This window comes from Lissotriton vulgaris, chromosome 6 (genome assembly GCF_964263255.1).
Source record: "Lissotriton vulgaris chromosome 6, aLisVul1.2, whole genome shotgun sequence".
Lineage (NCBI taxonomy): Eukaryota > Metazoa > Chordata > Amphibia > Caudata > Salamandridae > Lissotriton > Lissotriton vulgaris.
In genome coordinates this window covers 1,862,479,785-1,862,501,397 of record NC_141694.1, presented here as the reverse complement: position 1 = coordinate 1,862,501,397, position 21,613 = coordinate 1,862,479,785, and the positions used below count along the sequence as shown (strand labels likewise).

Below are 21,613 nucleotides of genomic sequence, written 5' to 3'. Positions count from 1 at the left end.
CGAGGACACATAACTGGGTTAGTTGTCCGCATCATGTCCGGCACATGTATGAAGAACTTTAATCTTAAATACTTTACTGAAATATTTTAGATTACACTTTGGCATTATCTATGTTTCAGAGAACCCAGGATTTTGCCCAGTCGATCCAGAAAAGGAGAAACAGTGTGGCTACCTCCAACCACCGCAGTGCAGCAGCGATGCAGAATGCAGAGTTGGCGAGAAGTGCTGTTTTTTTGACTGCGGGGTGCAGTGTGTAAAATCTTTGCCAGGTAATAAGACACATCAAAGGCACAGGACCCATTGAGGGAAAGACAGAGGGCCTACTAACGGAGGAGCTATAGTCTCCACTGATTTACCCTCCAGTATAACACACTATTTCCCTGTTAGAATAACGTTATATCTCGATCATTAGGATCAAATCACTGTTCAAATGACATTGCATTTCTATCCCTTTAAATCTGTTACTTTACTAGAAAGTGCTTCAACAATGTTCATTCTGTGCTTTTTATACATTGTTTTTTTATTATAAAGAGGAGTTGTATGGTTGAATCATTTTATGAACCACTGAAATTTAATTTGAGTCCACTAAATGTAAAATAAGACGGAATGGTCTTAACTTTAAATCAATGATTTTTGATAATCAATTTGATTGACTTTAAACAAGGAAGATAAAGTAAACCAGCAGTAATCAAAGGCTGCATGCTACAGCAGTTGTAAAAAAAATTCTTGTTACATGTGAAGAAAAGGCACCAACAATACATAATCTTATTGAACCTTGCACACTGCTCACTTTTCCTACGGTGGGGTGCTGGTATTTTATCTGCCCCAGCCATTTGACCCAGACATTGCTGTGTTTTTCGCTTGGCACCCTCAGGCCTCATACAAAGACTTCTCTTGTGTGGCATACCAGTCCAACCCCCCTGCGCCATTTTGTTATAGTGGGTGGGATGGGGTTTGACCAGTTAGCAGCAATATCCCTCTTGGCCACTACCAAAGCTGTGTTTAGGAACAACTTGTCAGATCTGGAGCCATTGAGACCATCTGTGATTCCCATGAGCCCATTCAGTGGATTATGTGGGACCTCCCAGCCCAGAACCTCTGAGAGTTCATTTCGATGGAGTCCCAGTATCGTGTTATGGTGGGACAGGTCCAAACCATATGGTAGAAGGCCGCCTGGTCCTGTTCACAATGCATGCATGATGCATTTAGTCTCATACCTGTGCTATGAAGTCATTTTGGTATTAGGTATGCAGTGTGAAGATAATACAATTGGATCAGACATAGTTTCGCTGAGGTATCGACTGTTTTGGTTGCCACCAGTGCTTCTTTCCAGTCTTCCTCCTGAAGAGGCCCTATCCATCCCTCTCATTGGCTCCTAAGCTGATCTAATGTGTTTGGAGTGTTGTTTGTTAGGGAGCAGTAAATACGGGAGATCCCTCCCCTTCCTAGGTCACCTGTCATGGTTTGCGCCTCAGGGGCTGTACTCTGGAAGCAAGTGCCATTTGGAATGTGGCTGTAAAGGGCATGGCGTACTTGCAGGTTCTTATTACATTGAAAGGGGTGTAGGGAGTGTCGGGTCTGCAAATCTTGAAAAGTGTGCAAATGGTTGCCCGTTCATATGTCCCCAAGTTGTGAAATCCCAATAAGATCCCAGGTCTTGAATTCCTCTAAGTTGCTGGCCTCTCGAAGCCAGATACCCTGACAGAGCTGTGTATAACGGGCCAACTAGTTTGACCATTGGGTGTGGCGCAAGGAGACGCTCCAGGTCAGAAGGACCACCCTGGTCACCATGGGCATAGATCTAAGTATTGGACCCCCATATCATTGTTTGGATCCTGGGTAGATCCAAGCGAGCCAGCTCCATTCTGTATGCTGGGTTTGACCAGTCTCCATTGAACCAGTCATGCAGCATGAGTAAGCGGGTTGCCAGATAATACAGATATAAATTGGTCATGCCCATACCCCAGGCAAAAGATGGGATTCAGCATTGGGACAAGGCCAAGCCGGGCCTCCGCCCTCTTCAGAGGAATTTGGTGATCAAACTGTCCAGTTCATTAAATGAAATAGAATGGAGTGTTTTGAATTATGTAAAGGAATCTGGGAAGTATCATCATTTTGAAGAGAGAGACTCTTTCCAAGGGATTAAATGGTAGTGTCTGCCAATTGTGAAGGTCCTCTCGGGCTCTCTTCACCAGCGGGGTGTTGTTGAGTGTTCATTCGAGGTCAGGAAGCAGAGCCACCCAAATTCCCAGATATTTAAAGAATTACCTTCTAATAGGTATTGTGGATTGCCAGTCAATACACTCTCTTGAGATTTGGAAAAGAACTAGGACGGACTTAGCGGGGTTTAGGTGCAGGCCGGAATCTTGTCCAAAGGAGTGCAGTGCCCGAAGGCAGTGAGGGTCAGATTTGGCCGGCCCTGTCAAAAAGAGCAAGACATTGTCCGCGTATAAAGCAATTTTGTCTTCTTGGTGCTTAGCCATTTCCATCCCTTGATTCGGCTTTCAGACCGTATGAGGCATGTGAGAGGCTCCAACGCCAAGGTGAATAGGAGCGGAGAGAAGGGACAGCCTTGCCTGGTCCCTCTTCTAATAGGAAACAGCTCTGACAGCGCCCCGTTGATAAGCACTCATTCCTATGGTCTAGTGTATAACATCTTATCTAATTTACATAATTATTGACCCAGACCCATCTCGATCAGTACATCCTTTAAGTATCACCAATCTACGGAGTCAAAAGCCTTCTCAAAATCGATGAGGAGAAGTGCTAAGTAAGGGGTCAAAGATTGTCGATTTGCTAAGGTTATGTGAAGACCTCTGAGGCAGGGCCTGGAGCCCCGAGATGGCATAAATCCACATTGATCAGGGTGGACCAACTTGGGAAGATAGGGCTTCAGTCGGTTAGCTAGGTCTGATACAAATATTTTAACTTGTACATTAATAAGAGAGATTGGGCGGTACTCAGCACAGTGTGCAGAGGGAGGTTGTTTTTTGGGGATTACCACAATGGTGGTGGCGTCTGTTTCTGGTAGGAATGAGCCCTTTTTGGCCGCTTTGGCTTACATGCCTAAAGTTGGATTTTTCAATATATTTTTGAAGATTGCTCTTTTAGAAAGTTGGCATTTTCCTTCCCTTATCCCTTTGTGCCTGCAGCCTGTCTTGGGTCACATGACCGAGAGCGGTTGACAGTTAGACTTTGTGAATTTTTCCAATACAGTCTCACATCAGAGGGATTAGGGCCAGGTACCTGAGCTGAGCACTGCCCCACTAACAACTGAATACTGGGGACTTTAATTATTGGTTCCAGCATGAGGATGCTGGCCCCCAGGCCACTGAGCTTTTCGAGACCTTATCATCCCTCAATCTGCAACAACACATAGATGCCCCCACACACACCGGAGGTCACATTCTTGACCACATATGGACCCTCGGGATTAAGCTCTCGCACCCAGTGGTTACTCCCTGCATTTGGTCCGACCACTTCTTGGTCGAGACCACTCTCACCATCACTGGCCATATCAAGGTCCCCCCTTCAGAGGGTGGCATGGCGCGAAAATGGAAGGCCGTAGACACTCAGGGCTTTCTCGATCTCCTCTTAAAATCGCGTCCCCCCCTCACGCCTGACCTCAGCACCGGCAAGCTGGCCAATGACATCTCCCACTGGCTGTTATCAGCCACTGATGCCCTGGCCCCCTTAACAAAACTCCCCCGATCCCGGCACAGTCACTTTCACAAGTGGTATAATTCTAGCCTGAAACAGCAACACCTTGAACTCCGCCAACTTGAGCGCAGGTGGAGAAGAGATTACTGCGCCACGAGCAGAGATACCTACTTGATCGCGCGCAAGAGGTATAAGAAAGCAATTATTGCGGCCAAATCTGCACACATCACCAACAGAATCCTCTCCGCACCTATTAAATCCAAAGAGATTTTTAGAGTTATGGGGGAACTTACCACTGACACCAGGACCCTTCCCACCCAAGCCCCCACTCAGGAATCCTGCAATACCCTTAGTTCTTTCTTTGTGGATAAAATCACCATTATTAAGGATTCCATCTCTGCCCCCCTTCCTGACGCTGACACTACTCCCGTCCCTCACAATACTTCCTCTCTTTCAAACTTTCCTATTCTTGACTCCGCCACTCTAGCAAAACTCGCCACCCGAGTCAAGTCTGGCTCTCTGGATGATTGCTGTCCCCCTTCGATGCTACGTAACATCTGCTTGTCCCTCCCTGACTGTATCCTCCCTTTGCTTAACTCTTCTCTTTCTTCGGGCACGGTACCTGACTCTTTCAAGGAGGCCGTCCTCGTGCCCCTTTTGAAGAAGCCTGGGGCTGATCCTTCGGTCCCAGCTAATTACCGACCCATCTCTCTCCTCCCTTACTTCTCCAAAATTCTAGAAGCCCATGTCACTGCTTGCCTCTCACAGTTTGTCGAAAGCTCGAACTTCCTGGAGGGCAATCAGGCCGGCTTTAGGCCCGGCCACTCCACGGAGGCAGTCATCTTGGCCGTGCTCGACACTCTGAGAGGCAACGCGGACAGGGGCACCCCCCAGGCCCTGGTATTACTAGATCTGTCCGCCGCGTTCGACACGGTGGACCATAACATCCTCCTTAGCCGTGTCGAGCAAGCCGGCCTCCAGGGCCCGGCGTTGGCCTGGGTCCACTCTTTCCTGTCCGGTAGGGCTCAGTCGGTCAGTTTGGGCCCCTTTCGTGGACCCAAAGTACCTTCCACCTGCGGTGTCCCTCAAGGCTCTTCTCTGTCCCCCCTTCTTTTCAATCTCTATCTTCGTCCTCTTCTTCTTTCTCTGAGGCAGTGGGACGTCACCGTCTTCAACTACTCTGACGACCTACAACTCATCTTTCCTCTTTCTACCCCCTCTGCTGTTTCTAACTTTCATGCTGTCATGTCCCACATCCTCCTCTGGATGAGTCAAAATCAGCTCAAACTAAATCCTGGAAAGACGGAGCTCCTTCTTCCAGGCAAGAGCTCCATCCATTGGGGTCCCCACTTTTGGCCCTCAGAGCTTGGCCCCCCTCCCGCCCCTGTGGCGTCTGTAAAGAGTTTGGGAGTTATTATTGACTCCGAACTCTCACTCAAAGCCCAGGTGGGGGCGGTGGTCTCCTCCTGTATGCATCAGCTTCGCAGGATTAGGAAGGTTGCTTATCTCCTGTCCCCCGAAGTTCTGCTTCAAGTCACCATGGCCCTGGTCCTTTCCCGCTTGGACTTTTCCAACTCTTTATATCATGGTCTGCCAAAAACCCTGCTTTACAGGCTGCAGATCACTCAGAACCAAGCGGCACGGCTGGTCTTCAGGATTCCTAAATGGCAGTCGGCCAAGCCTCTTCTCGCCAAACTGCACTGGCTACGGGTCAATCTTAGGGCAGCCTTCAAGATCGGCTGCATAGTATTTAAATCCCTGACCGGTCCCTCTCCTAGGTTCCTGAAATCCCTCATCACCCCATATTGCCCCACTCGCAATCTCAGATCTTCCCACCTTCATCTTCTTGCCACTCCTTCTTTCAAACTTGCGAGGATGGGAGGTCGGAGTTTTTCACATCTTGCCCCCACACTCTGGAATTCCTTTCCTCTGTCTCTCAAATCTGCTAACTCTCTTATTCTTTGTCGTAAATCTCTTAAAACTTGGCTTTTCCCCCAATCCGGCTAATTTCTATCTGCTATCTCACTGATTTCCCAATCAGCGCCAGGAAACTCACGGTGTCAGTGCGCTCTAGAAATACCCCCCTAACATAACATAACATAACATAACCGGTGCCTTCACACACAGGGCCTTTCAACCATGTATTGTCACTGCTGCTAGATTTAGGAACCATGACAGGGGAGTTAAGAAATTCCATTCACTTCAAAGAAACTTTACAGAAGCTTCTCCCACCTTGCAGAAGAAGGTCACCAGTGTATAAAAATAGAACCTTCGGACCCACTCTTCAGTTCGCTACTGGACCTGGGGAAGGACTCTCAGAGGACTGCCTGCTGCTGTGACCTGCTGTGCACTCTGCAGACTGCAGCTGTACCTGAAGGACAGCTTTATTGCCTGAGCCTCTCTTGAACCCTCAGAAGCCAACCATGCAGTTGCACCCTACATCTTTACCTGCATCTAGGACTACCAGAAGTAACTCAAAGGGCTAAATTTCTGGCCTCCTGTTCAGAGCTACATGGACATAAAAGGCTCCTACCTCCTTGAAACCACACCTGGACCCAACTTTAGTGTGTCCTGGACCCCCAATAGGTGTCCCACCGGTCCTGGGCCCTTGGCTGTGGTGCTAAAGGTACCCAGATGGCCAAAAACCAAAACTGATAAATTGAACTAATTTTGACCCAAAAGTGCTCTGAAAACATGGAGGAGACTGGGACCAACCTTCTTGCCTATCTACCCAAGGTGCATTGCTGGTTAAATTGAATTTGCCACTTCTCCCACTATGTTTTTCTCTACAGCAGCAAATCCTTTTCAGTGTGTCTTGGCCAATGGGGGATCCGACCCTGTATAATTGTCTTCAGCTGCAGCCCTCTTCCTCGTCCAGCTGGTGTGTTTTTTACTTCCATTTTGGCGATTAAGTCCAATGATAGTAATCTTCACTGCGGCTTCGATCGAAGGCCACCCAACAAAGATGCTCCCTCCTCGGACACCTCATGTAGGCTTGCCCCCAGAACATTTCAGACACTTTTTCTCAATATTTCTTCTAAGTCAAAAGGTAGGCGTTGACCGGACGCCATGCAATTCTTGTATCAGAACGGTGCTCCATCGCTGTCGGCCATAACTTTCTACTTTGACTACTAGATGTCTGTGGTTGGTGCTTTGATCTTTTTAGTGCTAGTTATACTAAAGGTTTTTTGTTGCTTTGGTGTCAAATATTTATGTAAATATACTCTATTTTTCTAAATTGGTTTTGTATTTACCTGTACATCTGTTTGTGCGATGTGTTTTTACTTTATCAATCAATCAATCACGTCATTTGTATAGCGCACTACTCATCCGGGAGGGTCTCAAGGCGCTGGGGGAGGGTAAAGTTACTGTTCGAACAGCCAGGTCTTGAGCTGCTTCCTGAAGGCGAGATGGTCTTGTGTTCGCCGAAGGTGGGTGGGGAGAGAGTTCCACGTCTTGGCTGCCAGTTAGGAGAAGGATCTTCCTCCGGCGGTTGCTCTGCGGATGTGTGGTACGGTGGCGAGTGCGTGGCTGGTCGATCGTAGCTGGCGGGTGGGCGTGTAGAAGGTCATTGAGGTACTTGTGGCCCAGGTCGTGGAGAGCTTTGTGTGCGTGGGTGAGGAGTCTGAACGTGATTCTCTTGCTGACGGGGAGCCAGTGCAGGTCTCTCAGGTGTCCGGTGATGTGGCTGTGTCGGGGGATGTCGAGGATGAGTCAGGCGGAGGCGTTCTGGATGCGTTGGAGTCTTTTTTTAAGTTTCGCTGTGGTTCCGGGTTAGAGGGTGTTCCCGTAGTCCAGTCGGCTGGTGACGAGTGCCTGGGTGACGGTCTTCCTGGTTTCCGGGGGGATCCATCTGAAGATCTTGCGGAGCATGCGCAGGGTGTTGTAGCACGAGGATGAGACGGCGTTGACTTGTCTGGTCATTGACAGGGATGAGTCCAGGATGAAGCCCAGGTTGCGTGCATGGTCCGTCGATTTGGGAGCGGTGCCCAGGGCCGGGGGCCACCAGGAGTCGTCCCAGGTGGAGGGTGATGATCCCAGGAAGAGGACTTCCGTCTTGTCCGAGTTCAGTTTAAGGCGGCTGTTCCTCATCCAGTCGGCGACGTTTTTCATCCCTTCGTGTAGGTTGGCTCTGGCAGTGGTGGGGTCGCTGGTGAGGGAGAGGATGAGCTGGGTGTCTTTATTGCTGTTTGTATGCTCCATACATATGTTACACATTCCTTCAACTTAAGCCAGACTGCTTTTTGTGTCTAGCTACACAGGTTAATTTAGTGACTTTTTGTGATTCACCATGAAAGGGATTGAGTCTTAGCTAAGGGTGGGCGTAAAATCCGTTTTTTGGGCGAATTTGCGGATTTTCCGCGATTTCGCGATCCGCGAATCTCACGAAATTGTGGTAAAATCCGCGAATCAGCGGGTACGAACTTTCCACCAAGTAAGAGTTACAGCAGTAGGTGCAAAAGTTGAACCTAATTTCTTTGTAACCTTTTACAAAAGGGTTACAAACAAATTACCTTCAACTTGGACACCTGTGCTGATTGCTTCCTGGCGCCTTGTTGCCTACTTGCAACTATTCTCTGACCCTGCTCTGACCCTTGAAGCAGGGTCAGAGAATAGTTACAAGTAGGCAACGAGGCACCTGTCCAAGGAATTAAACCTCATCAGGAAGCACTTACAGATGTAAAAAACAGGAAGAAGGGAGAGGATGGCAAATACACCCATTTTGAGTTGTCAGGAGGGGTTAAACTAAAAGAGACCTTTACAGCACAATTTTCATATGCATTTTGGAAGTCGGAAGAAATCTCCCTTGTGGTCAAGGAGTGACCACCCTGTTCAAACAGGCACCAACTGCATCTTTTCCGGTCTGCATTTTCGAGGCTTCCGCCAGATCCTGAAGAATCTGCGACCCAGGATATGGACTTCCAGACATCTCTAATGCTGATCTGCGCTTCCAGAAATGCTGAGACCTGTAGCAGACACAAGAGACGTGTGACCAGAACTCCTGGACATCCTGCATTTTACAACCTGCACCTATTTCCCGAGGTATCCCAAAGTTGTGCATTGGGGTGCTTGAAGCCCCAGCCCCGAGCACCTTTTGCACAGAAGCTCAGAGGCCCACACTCCACGAGAAGTTCCCCAGACCTTGTTGGTTTGCACCGAAGCCAATCTTGCGTAGATTGCATTTGCCAAGGGTTGTTGGGTCCAATCCGGATACGGACTCCGTAGTCAACTACATCCTTTGTGGAACAGCTCGAATCCAGCTCCTGGTTGACATCGACGCCTCCTGGACCTCGTGGCTGAAGAGACAAGCTTCACCTTTTCACCTGAATTCACCCAACATTGGCCGGCAGCTTCCCATCACAATCCTGGTCACTGGCTAGTGACCTTGACTATGTCCCTTCTGCTTTCAGGTTCTTCACATCTCTGATCCACCCTTGGATCCACCTGGACAGTTTTCCTCTGGTTGCCTGGGGCACTTCTTTGCAGCTCTCCATTGGAATCGATGACGAAACCCGACACGAAAAGACATGTATGCACCTAACTTCCCTGGTTGAAGTAACAGGAGTACTCCGGTGCTGATGGGTACTGACTCTCCAAGTGTCCTAGTCTAAAAGGGTTCCATTGAAGTTCACCTCCTTGTACCCTTAATCTTTAAAATTGTAACTTGTTCATTCTCCATAAAAAGTCAATGGTAACCCGCGGCTGTGTTTAGACACTGCACACGTCTCCCGTGGGCCTCCTACATCCTAACCTTTGGTGGTTCTAGGCAGCTCCAGCGATTCCACCGGCACTAGGCCTGCTTTCTATTCCTCACGTGGTTATTATACCACTAATTTAGTATATGGTTTGTGAGGCCCCTAGGGCATAACGTACACTGTGCAACTTATCATATGCTAATTAAGTTCCTTGTATTGTAATTTTACCTCTGACCTCATAAAGAGTCCAGAGGGGTTGTGTTTAGAATAAATACATATTAATTAGATATATACCTTGTGTGGTGTGCTTTCATTTGGTACTCAAGATATTATAGTTGGTAAAACAACTTGCCTCTAAGTCTTAGCCTGAAGGCTGCTCCCCACAGCTACCACTAGGATAGCTTTCTAAAATATTGACTTTACAACCACCATCAATAAGGGTCGTTTGGACTGGTGCAAGGTGCCCACTAAAATAGTGGACCTCATATACCAGGCCAACTTCTCACACTGTTCTGACAACGTTCACCAGATAGACTCTTTAAAAGGACCTAGCAATGCCTAAGCTAAAGTGGTTTGGTTATCCGATTGCATAACTAACCTGTTGTGCAGATCTCACTACTAAGATTACATTAAAACAAAAGCTCACACATTGCTCTGAGTGCTACTAACTGTTCCCCTATTGTAAACTAGAATTATACCAATAACCTCTGAGTGCTAAACATCCTAATCAGTTGCTCTATTTGACTATTCATAAGGCTGAGGAAATTCATTAGCATTGACTTTCTGCATAGAATTCTGCAATATGAAGCACAAAGTGCACTGAAATATGCCAGAATTTTCTTGTCATCTGCTAACATTTTTATTCTAAGCTGGACTTGAAGGGCTGCGCCCAGGCTGGTATGTATACTGTGGCATTTGGTATTTACCTGTACATCTTTGTGCCTTAATAACATCCCTGTGTTCCTGCAGTGACATCATGTTTTGGAATGTATAGTTAGTTGCTAGGATGTGATGCAGATTCTTCAGGGTTCCAGTTCTGTTATTAGCTGGTGATGCTGTAGCTGGCTGGGGTCTCCGACCTCTTCAACGTAACAAATCTCTTACCTCAAACAAAGAGTCGTTGAAGTGGAATTTAACATATACCTGTGCCACCCTACATAGTGAAGATGGTACTGAACTTTGCTGTTTGAATGTAGTATATAGTCATTTAAGGAAAATAGATCTGTGTTCAAATACAATCTCACATCAGTTTACGACCTTGATTACTTTTCTTAAAAATAACATTTTCTTTCATATAACTTGCCGTATGGATAATATTTAGGGTACATATATATTGTTTTCATGTAAATGTGTTTCTTTTTCTTCCCATTGTAATCACTGCAGAAAGTCTTCAACCAGCACATTTTAAATCCTCCTTAGATCCAACCTAAACAAGAGGATTCTAAATAATTATTCATTGTTTGTCATTTGAACATTTTAAATAGTTGCACTACTCTGGACTTTTTTTTTAACTTTGACCAGAAATTTGAATTGCCTCTGAGAGCAAATATAAGGAAAATTTAGTTTTCCATTTGAAAAAGTCTCCCTTCTGTGCTAGCTGCAGCCATATTTGTCACAAGAGAACATTGGTCAAGTTAAAAAAAATCAATGAGAGAAAAACATATATATCTCTATTGTATAAAATGGAAGGTGCGTATGGGTTGGACCAAAATCTGGCGTGGAAAAGGGGGGTTTCCACCGCGAAGCAGATGCTCTGGAAATAACATTGGTATTTATCATGCAGTGATGTTTACTCCACGAACAACAATATTCCTTATCACTCTATTGTTGTTTCCAGTCAAACCTGGTATGTGCCCAGCTATCCTAGCCAAGTGCAAGCTTCCCCTGGATAAGCCAGAGTGCCAGGATGATAGAGACTGCCTACTGAACAGGAAATGCTGTGAACAGTGTGGAAATAAGTGTCTGGAGCCAGTGCCAGGTGAGGGTAACATTCATACCTCACATTTGATTTAATGTGTACGAAAATAACAAAATTAATGTATCTGTTGTAATTTAAGAAATAAAGTGTCACTCTACCATATACACTCAGAAATTGTAATTTGAGAATAATAAGTGTTGTAATGACTGCTATGATTTCTAGTGGTGTAAAGTTATATATTCTGCAAGGGTATAACAGTACATTGAGGAAGGGCGAGTTATAGTTAATGTAGCGTGGTTAGTATAAGTCAAGATTGTGTGTTGAGGAGCTTGTTGTATAGTACATTGAAGGTGGTGCATCATTTATAAATGTAAGTAATCACTGTTGACTGTTGACTTATGTAACTAAAACTTTAGAATTAGTAGTAGGATTTCTAATGTTTGTAAGTTGAAGTTGCTTGAACCTTTTGTTTTTTCATTAAATGTAAATGTTTTTTATTTTTTAATAAATGTGTGCTTCAAATGGTAGAGTTAAGTTTCATTTAGTTGAGTGTAAAGCGGAGTGTGGTAAGATATAGTGGAGGACAATACCATGGAGTTTAGTGCAGTAAAGTGTGACATGGTCTGGCTCCATGCTAGATGTTCTAGCAAGGAACCATGGCATCCAGGTATTCCAGGTTTGCCAGTTTGCCCAGCGAGTTTATGGTTGGGGTTGTATAATAAAGTCTTTCTTAGAGTTTACCTGTGTGTCTCTCTTACGTTATTTCAATGGCGACGATCGCACTGCAGAGGAATGAGAAACAACCCCAACATTGACAGTTCGGTTGAAGGGAGGAGATATAAGGCTGACGATGTAAGGATTGTTCTTTGCTGTCAGACAATGGGCCACAATTTTGTTCACGTGAGATGGAAGATTATTTGGTGAAATTTGGCATTGAACATAAGAAAATTTCACTCTATCATCCAGAACCTAATGGTGCCATTAAGAGATCGAAAAAAACATTGAAGGAAAGCATACAACTAGTAAGAGTTAACAATTTGAACTGGAGGGATGAATTACAAAATCGTATATCAGCGTACAGATTTACACCTCACTCTACAACTGGGACCGCACCATTTGAATTATTTAAAGGAAGATCTGCAAATACCATTTTGTGTCCGGGGCGGATGTTTCTGGATAAAGGTCTCAAGGACAATGGTATTGGTGAATGGAGGAGCAAGGAATTAGCTCTAGAAGGGAAAAGGAAATGTATTTTCATGCACGCAAATCTTGTAAAGTTATTAGGTTCAATATTGGTGCTCAAGTTAAAATCAAAGCTCCTGTTGGATGTCAAAACTGGTCAAAATTAACTGCTGTAAAGAGTGTGGTTAAACTGTTTAAAAATGCTGTTAAAACCAATGATGGTCGCATCTGGAACAACAGTCGAGTTGTTCATGTTAGGCTTAATTACAACAACATTGAAGCATTGGAGTCTCTTGACAGAGTCTCTCCTTGTTTGGAAAGTGAGTCCACTCGCAAGAGTGTTAGAGTCGAAAAAAATCCCAAGAAATTGTAATGAGTTTGTGAGATATTGATTCTGTTTATAATGCTCTTTTGTTGTTAACTATTTACAGTTTCTATTGTTTTGTGTAATTTTTAGAGGGAGGCAGGTATGGGTTATCCTTGTTTGTATTTCTTTATTTTCTTTGACAATATATTTCAAATGTAGGAAGGAAGAAGTGTGACATGGTCTGGCTCCACGCTAGATGTTTTAGCGTGGAACCATGGCATCCAGGTATTCGAGGTTTGCCAGTTTGCCCAGCGAGTTGATGGTTGGGGTTGTATAATAAAGTCTCTCTTAGACTTTACCTGTGTGTCTCTGTTATATTATCATAAAGCCTAGTTTTGTACATTGGAATAGAGTGGAGTGGAGTAGAGGTGAGTGGCGTAGAGTGGACTATGGTATAGTGTAATGGTACTCAGTGGAATACTGTAAAGTTGAATATCGTACAGAGGAATAGGGTAGAGCAGAGTGGCGTAGAGTCAAATAGAGTGCCATACAGTGGATTGGCGTAGAGTTAAGTGGCATAAAGCGGTTAGGCAAAGTGTAGTGGTGTACAGTGTAATATCGTAGAGTGTAGTGGTGTTTACTGCAGTGTTTGTTTGTTTGTTTCAACTTTATTTCGGCTAATATAGCAATAAAAGCAGGAAGTACAGAAAAAAACATTTACAGACAATATATATAGTGCCCTTTACCAACAAATAGTCACATAAACAGGTTACAATTAATATAATGGGGCAAATAACAATTGATCCATATCAATAATTTTATAATACTATGTTAAAATCAGATCTCACTTTATAATTTAAATAAAAAGTTATTTTCCATAATTTAAAAGCCAGATCAAAAAACCAGAGTTTTAAATCTTTAAAAACCACATTTAAAAAGTGAACTCAGTGCATTCTATACTAACTTATACAGGTTAGAAAGGATTACGGACCCCATTACTGTGTTACAGCTTGTAGCCAAGCTGTTTTCTAATGAGGTGCACGTTAAATAAAAACCTACTTGTGCAAAACACTACCAGTTGTGAGGTGTTAGACTTAATTATACGCTCTGCCTCTTTGTATGACCTAACGCCCATACTATTGCAGAGGGGTCTAATCCAACGGTTCCTAGGTGACTTGTAGACCGGACAAAAAAACAGTAAATGGACATCGTCTTCCTTTGCCTTTAGTGAGCAGAGGATACAAAGGCCATTATCATTTTTACCCCCCCATCTGCATGTATTAGCATTCGTCTGAAGCACCCCATATCTAAATTGCAAGTATAACGTTTTTATAGTGGTGGTCCTATCTCATCCATGAATGGTTCAAATACAGCAATATCCTTTACAATCAAGAATTTCTGAGTCAATGTGCCAGTGGATGAACTATGAAGTAGCTCACCATTGACATAAGACCAGAAAATCGACACAGGGGTGTCATATTCTGGGGTTCTTCCCAATAGTGGGCCAACCCTAACCTAATACACCAAAAGGAAATGTGTTTTAACCAAGCAATTTTCTTATACTCATCAATCTGGATAATTTCTCTCAATCCACTTTTATAGTCACACAAGTCGGGGGTTGTCCATAGCGTTACCCAATACAACAATCGCCTTAGAATTGCTTGGTTATCTGTCCGTTTAAGATCAATATCCAAAAACACTGGGACTAGGGGAGTTCTAATTGGTAATTTGAGCAACCTACGTTTAAAATGATTTTCTTCCCGTTCAAAGTTGCTCTTACAGCAATGCCCCAGACCTCTGCCCCATAGAGTGCCGCAGATTGGGCCTTTGCCTCAAATACTTCAAGTGCCGGCGTAATAGCTTTAGAATGACTAGCTCCATGCACTTTTAAGATGGGCATCGAATTTTGTTTGAAGGACAGTCTACTTTTTACCAAATGCCCCTTCCATGAAAGGCTACTATCCAACATAATACCCAAATAGTTGAAACTCCCCACATACTCCAGTTTTTGATTATTTAAGGCCACATTTTTTTCTGAAGGACTTTTGTGGGTTTATGGACATGTATTTTGTTTTAGAAGAATTTATTTCTCACCCCTTCTTTACACATTAACCATAGAATGAATTCACCAGATTTTGGAGACCCTTTGGACTCTGTGAGATGAGGATTGTATCATCGGCAAAAAGAAGTGCCGTAATCGCCTCATCTCCTAGCTTCGGGGAGTCATGGTCGCAATCCCTTACATATGTAGGTATATCATTAACACCATCACTGCTGATGGTTTTCCCCTCCTGTGCTGGCCCCGATTTATTCCCATTGTTCATGACGAGCTCAGCTCGTCATAAGCACAGCTCCACTGTGCCTCATGACGAGCTGAGCTCATCATGAGCATCGAAGGGGTTAACATATAATGAGAAGAGCGTAGGCGCCAGCACCCAGCCTTGGCGCACGCCTCGACTCACAGGTATGGGCTTTGAAACCTCACCTCCCTTCCCCCATCTAACTTTACTGCAGTGGTGCACAGTGAAGTGGTGTATAGTGGAATAGGATACACTGTTGTGGCGTACAGTGGAGTGGCTTACTGTGGAGTGGCATAGAGTGAAGTGGCGTACAGTGTAACTGGAGTTCCATACAGTGGTATAACATACATTGAAGTAGAGTAGATTGTAGTGGTGTAAAGTGGAGTGGGGTACACTGGAGTGGCGTATAGCAGAGTGGCATAGAGCGGAATATCAAGAGTCTAATGATATGGATTGAAGTGATGTTCAGTGGATTAGTGTGGAGTGGAGTGGCATATAGTTAAGTGACGTTCACTGGAATAGGGTACAATATAGTGGTGTATAGTGAAGTGGAGTTGAATATAGTGGCATAAAGTGGAATAGTGTAGAGTTGAGTGGTGTACAGTAGAGTTGCATAGATTGTAATAGCCTACAGTGGAGTGGGGTAGAGTGGAGTGTCACACAGCCGAGTGTGTAATAGTGTAGAGTGGCGTGGCATAGAGTGAACTGTGATACTTAAAACAGACATAGCACATACATAGATTAACAGATGCAGAGTGTATGTGCCAGCAAAATTGATTATGAGGTGTAGATGCACATTTTTCGTAATAAGTGTGAATAGCGCAAGTAGTGTTAAGGTTATAAGTGTTATAACACTTGCTGCGTTCTGGTTTAGGGCCTTCTATATAGGAACGTTTTAGGTTTTGTTCCCCACCGATTACTACTTTAGAAAGGTGCCAATAGTTAGAGATATATATTTATACTTGTCTATAAATGTTGTCCAGCAGTTTAGGGAGACGAGCGCTTTTAAAGAAAAAAGAATTAGAAGCACAGTAATTTTTAGATACTACTGCTGTACTTCATAGACGTTTTTGTGAAGATTTAACTATGTTAAATATTGAAAATATACTGTAGTACACTACATTTGTAAAATATAGTGTAGTAAAGTATATTGTGATTTTTCTTTGTTTTTTTAAGTACCGTGGTACTCTCAAGGCGTACTGCAGTACCCCATACATTGTTTTTTGAAGACATACAAACCTATAAATGTTTTTCCCTACCTATTACCACTTGAATGAAGAATTAATAGGCAGTGGAAAACATCAAACTAAATACTTATATATAGCTAAGGCCAAAATGCGAAACACAGCCAAAGTGTATCTAAAAACAACATAGCCGCCATAACTTTTGTAAAGGCAGTCATTAGCCAATCACATAATTACTTGTCATTGCAACGTACTGTGATACTTCTGTGGAATACACAGAAATCCCTCGAAATGTCATGAAAATAGCATGCTGGCCAATATCACTACGTTAATATGCCTTAGAACTTTACACTACTTACATGTAGTGCGCAAAAAACATCATCTGTATACTATAATGTGTAACCCTGACAAATGTCATCAAAATCCAAAGGGGTGTTTAGCCGGGATGTGTGAATAGAAAGTCAATGGCAAAAACATGCATTGGTGCCCAAACACATTTTTGACCACACTTTTATTTTTGTTCCCCCTAGACCAATAATGTAAAACTTTCCATACTCTGCCAATGTAGACAAAGGAATTGGTCTGGGAACTTTTGTGGATATTCATCAAATTGGTGCAAAGTTATTAATGCTGAAATATCTGAGGAAGTTCTCTCTTTGGTAACCCAAACAATAAATACAGGGTGGATGCAGCCACTCTGTCATAATTTCATATATATATATATATATATATATATATTTTGATGTTGCGCATATGTGCTAGATTTACATAGCCGCTAGAACTAGATGAATATGAGAAAATATACACTCAACAACCCACATCCACATTTCTTTTCCTACAGATCATGCAGGAGTCTGTCCATCCTATATTATTCCAAAAACCCTGATCTGTCCAGCCGTCCTCAATCCTTCCTGCAACCATGATTGGAAATGCAATGAAGATGAAAAATGCTGCAATGTGGGGTGCCGGCGAAAGTGTGTCAAGGCTCTACCAGGTGAATATCCAGCATTAATCACAGTAGACATGGTGCAGCCGGTCACACAGTGGAGCTGCCAGAGTTCTTGAAATAAAGCAAGTGGGGCTACATATTATGAAGAGACAATTTTCAATCCAAGTCACACTTTTGAGGCTCATTTCTGGGTCAGGAATGAGATCTTTTAGCGAAGTAGGGACCTACTTTTAAGTAGCGAGTACGTCACAGTCCACAGCAGACTCAGAGAAGAATAATAATAAAATGTATGATTCTTGGTTACAAGATTAAAATATGCATTAATACACTGGATTACTGGGAGCTCTGTTGAAGACAAGAGAGTAGTAAATGATGCTCCTCTTTCTGCTACAGTATCCCATTTTGGTGTCCCTGTTTCTCGCTTTTTTGTTTAGAACATTCTGCCCTCAGTGGGTGGAATTTTTAAACAGCATAATAGCCCTTCTGCCTTGGGGGTGTATTAATAGTTATTGCCCTCTCCCTCGTTAAGGGCCCTTGCTGGTGGCTCATATTTATGACTCAAAGTGAAGGCCTTTAACAACCACGGTAGCCTTAGCAGGCTGTAATGCTGTTTAAGGTGTCTAGGTATGATCTTTATTGAAATATCGGTGAGGTGAATGTATGGAGCGTCTGTGTGAAATCACCATCTCGTAGTGCTGGGGTCAGTTTTGAAGTTTATTAAACAAAAACAAGTTCTGCCAACAGAGGTTTGGTCCATCAGAAGAAGAATGCATGTTGACATAAGACAATTAGAAATCAGGGTACAAGAGCAGAAAGGGTAAATATAAATAAAAGTACATTCTGAGCATTGAAAAGTAGTAATTAATGCTAAAAAAAAGATGGACTAAAAAAACAAGTGAAATGTTCTTGGAAGAAGTAATGATGTCTTATGCAATTTTTAAAAAGCTCTCTCATTTGACCCTAATTGCTCATTGAGTAAAGGTGCACATATACATATATGAGGTTTCTTCTATATGCAATTATTGTATCTCAAAAAATCAGGTAGATAGCTGTTTCTGACGTCATCTGGGAGGCCATAGGTGAGGGCAGGAGCAGTGTGTGGCAGTGGTGGAATCAAGGTGGCACAGGTGTGGATATTTTGAGTCCATCTTTTGGAGAGGGGCAGTTGGAAAGCCTAAGCAACTGCCCTGGACTTTTTTTTTTTTTTTTTTTTTATTTTTGAAAACCTTTATTGAGCAACAAATCAGTACAAATACGGGCCTACAACCTCCCGGCCGGCCACGCTAACAATTGAACGTCAATGCAACTTTACGACGACACAGCAATATCTTTGTCATAGGCAAGCATTAAACGAGTTACACTGTAATCACCATATTGCCATGTCTCAGGATCGGTGAAGGTTAATTTTAAGGTTTTCATCGCGACAATGAAGTTCAGGTCGTACTGCTCCGTACTAATACAAACAAGAAGAAGAGAACTAGGTCCATGTAGGTGGGACTCGACTATAAACATCCATATCAATCAGTGCGTTACGCGACATGCAAGTCCCAGCCAGAGGACGGCCACACAGTATGCATACCCCAGGAGAGGACGCAACATCCCAACCAACACCGGCCATCACCCATCCCCCAGTCTGCCTAACACGGGCCCAGGAAAGATAAAGTTATATGGAAACAAAAGGCACCATAGAAATAAACACCAACTAAAACATACCCCCCCACCCTACACACATGCAGAGGCTACGGCCTACCCCCCCCCCTAGCAGAGTGTTTCATCTCCCCAAAAAACCCGAAATGTAGTGAGAAAAGAGAAATTGAGAAGAAGGAAGAAAAGGAAAAGGAAAGAAAAAGAAGCACATTTCACAGAAGACCGGAGGAGGGCCAGTCCAGCATGTCCGATGCAATGAACACACGGATAGCAACGTTACCCACGGCCGCCCGACCCCAGGCCCCGACCCAGTACCCAATCGATCTGTACCTCCAACAAGTTACGTCCCCAATCCCGGCCATACACGTAGAAAGCAGCAGTACAATCAAAAACAACATCAGCCCTGTCCCCTTCGAACCGGCGTGCCAACAGGGTCCAAGTCCAGATCAGCCAACGTGGATGAGGAGGGCTCCGGTGAAATCCAGTGTTGGAGTCGAGGTGTTCGCGACGGGGCAAATTGTTCGAAAGGTTGATGACATGGGGCACAAGAGTTCTTTACGGCCAAACCAAAGTCCACACCACTGGGCGCAAGATCAAATAAAAGTTCCAGCGTAGCAGCCCGACGGGGCCCAAACGGCAAGTCCAGATTGATGCGAGGAAGCATGTCGCCAGAGAACAAAGGAGAAGGGCAACATGGCGTCCGAGGCCCGAGCAACGGCCCCAGCGAAGAAGCAGTGCCGCCGGACCCTCGCGAGGCGGAGCCGAGGGACACCACAGCAGTCATGGAGGTGCGCCCATCCATCGCCCCGGTACACTCCAGAGCGGGTGAATCACTTTTAACCGATGGAGGGTGTGGCGCAGTGCGCAGAGCTGAGGGGCAGTCGTGACCGGCTGGAAGGATCTCAGTGAGCCGGGCCCCCAAATCGATAGCAAGGACCCGGAAGGCCATACGCAAGTCCACAATTGCTTCTAGGACATCACGCAGCCCCAGCGGGGGATCCAGAATGGGATATGCGCAACTGGCCACCATCTTGTGTGCACGGCTGTGGAGCGCCATGAAAGCAAGCCTTACCCGTCAACGAGCCATCCCCGAAGGTCTGCGCAATGTCAGCAGGACACAGCTGGCACTGGGATGTGAAGGCAGCCGGTCAAAAGGGGGCTTCATAGACCAGGGAGCCGGCAAGACAGGGAAATCCACTGGCAGATGCAAGAATGTAGACGCGGAAAATGGCGTCCGCCGTGGGAGAGTGCAACAAAGAAGCAATCCCGGCCCTCATCCAGCGAGGCCGGGATACACTGAGTGAAGGCGACACAATGTTGCAGGGGAGGCGCGCTGGGCAGCCAAGCCGGGAAACGCTGCTGTGAGAAAGCCCAGCGCCAGCCCGTGGAAGCAGGTCACCGGCTCCTCCCCCACCGCTGCGGCCGCCGCTGTTGATGTCGCCGCCGGCCGTCTCCGCACTCGATGTCCCTGCCGTGGCCACTCAAGAGGCCGGGGTGGAAGCGGAGGCTCTACACCCCCGGGATCGCTCCGCTTTCGCCGAAATCCGTCGCAGCGGGAGTGGGAGCGTCTCCGAGGTAAGTGAGGTTCGCGGAGGTGCAGGATTAGGGTCAGGATGTCGAAGAAAGGCTCCCGGGTCGACGGAGCCGAGGCGCTAGGCGGCCATCTCGGCTGCTGGCTAGGCTCCTCCTGCCCTGGACTTTTAACAACCAACACATTTGACATCAAACTAGTGAGTTCATCATTTAAGGGCTCCTTGAATCAAAGGGCGGCTTATACTGGGCTCCCTTAGTCGATATTAACATGTTCTAAGTGAACTGCAAAGGAAATGCTTAAAAGGCTGGTTTTGCTTTTTTTCCTTTTCAGAAAAAATGGGTGCTTGCCCGAGGATGACTCTACTTATGAATTCAAAGGAAATCTGCCACAAATGTAATATTGACAAGGACTGCCCAGGAAATGACCGATGCTGCGCTGGACCGAAGGGGCGTGAGTGCCAACCGCCATCCAGATTTGTTGGTAAGAAACTGGTTGATTTTTTCTTAAACATTGGATCAGTTGCACCCTTTCACGATTGGAGGTACCTGAAGCCCTCATGAACAATGCTGTTCATTCTTATGGGGTAGAGAAAGGGACCATAAGTACCTTTTCTGTGGTTTTTAGGAGTTTATATATGCTTAGAGGCAGCTTGACCCAAATAGCATTTCTGCCAAATTCTCTCTAAAGTCGATTGTGCTGCATCGATTTTAACCCCTTCGGCAGCTACACATAGAATAGCCATGCCAGGAACGCAGACACAGAAGAGGAACATATATGTGTGGGTCCACATCCACATAGGCATAGTGGTTTAAGAGAAATGTCACATGCGCAAAAGTCAAGACTAAGAACATAATTTATTGTTGCAAAGTCACTTGATCAGCATATTATCAGGAGGAATGATTCCCCCCATGCCTCCTTCCTTTTCTATTTGCAGAATAGTTGTTTTCCCACCTGCAGTCACCAATAGTGAGGAGATGCAAGCTTGCTTTTATCTGGGGGTAGCTATTAGATTTCTCATCTGAGCTGCTTCAGTGCCTACCCGAGTCCAAACCTATTGGCACGCTGACAATGTGGAGAATCACCTCACTCCTAAAGTAGTACTGTACTCCATGTGGATAATCAAATGAATCCCTTTGTTCAAGTGACTCTCTAAGGTGTCAAGGAGAGGATGATGGTTTGGAACTGAGATATGTTACAGTCCAAGTAATTATCCAAAATACACTGAATTTCTAGCCA

General features: G+C 44.9%; 1 protein-coding gene across 1 annotated transcript in view; it reads left to right on the top strand.

Annotated features, from left to right (window-relative positions):
- Positions 1–21,613, top strand: part of LOC147709680 (uncharacterized) — a 237,182-nt gene that overhangs the window by 200,955 nt on the left and 14,614 nt on the right. Inside the window, exons 21-24 of the mRNA XM_086928192.1 lie at positions 120–269; positions 11,194–11,334; positions 17,089–17,241; positions 20,708–20,857. Coding sequence (XP_086784318.1) covers positions 120–269; positions 11,194–11,334; positions 17,089–17,241; positions 20,708–20,857 — 594 coding nt within the window. The remainder of the gene's footprint in view (positions 1–119; positions 270–11,193; positions 11,335–17,088; positions 17,242–20,707; positions 20,858–21,613) is intronic.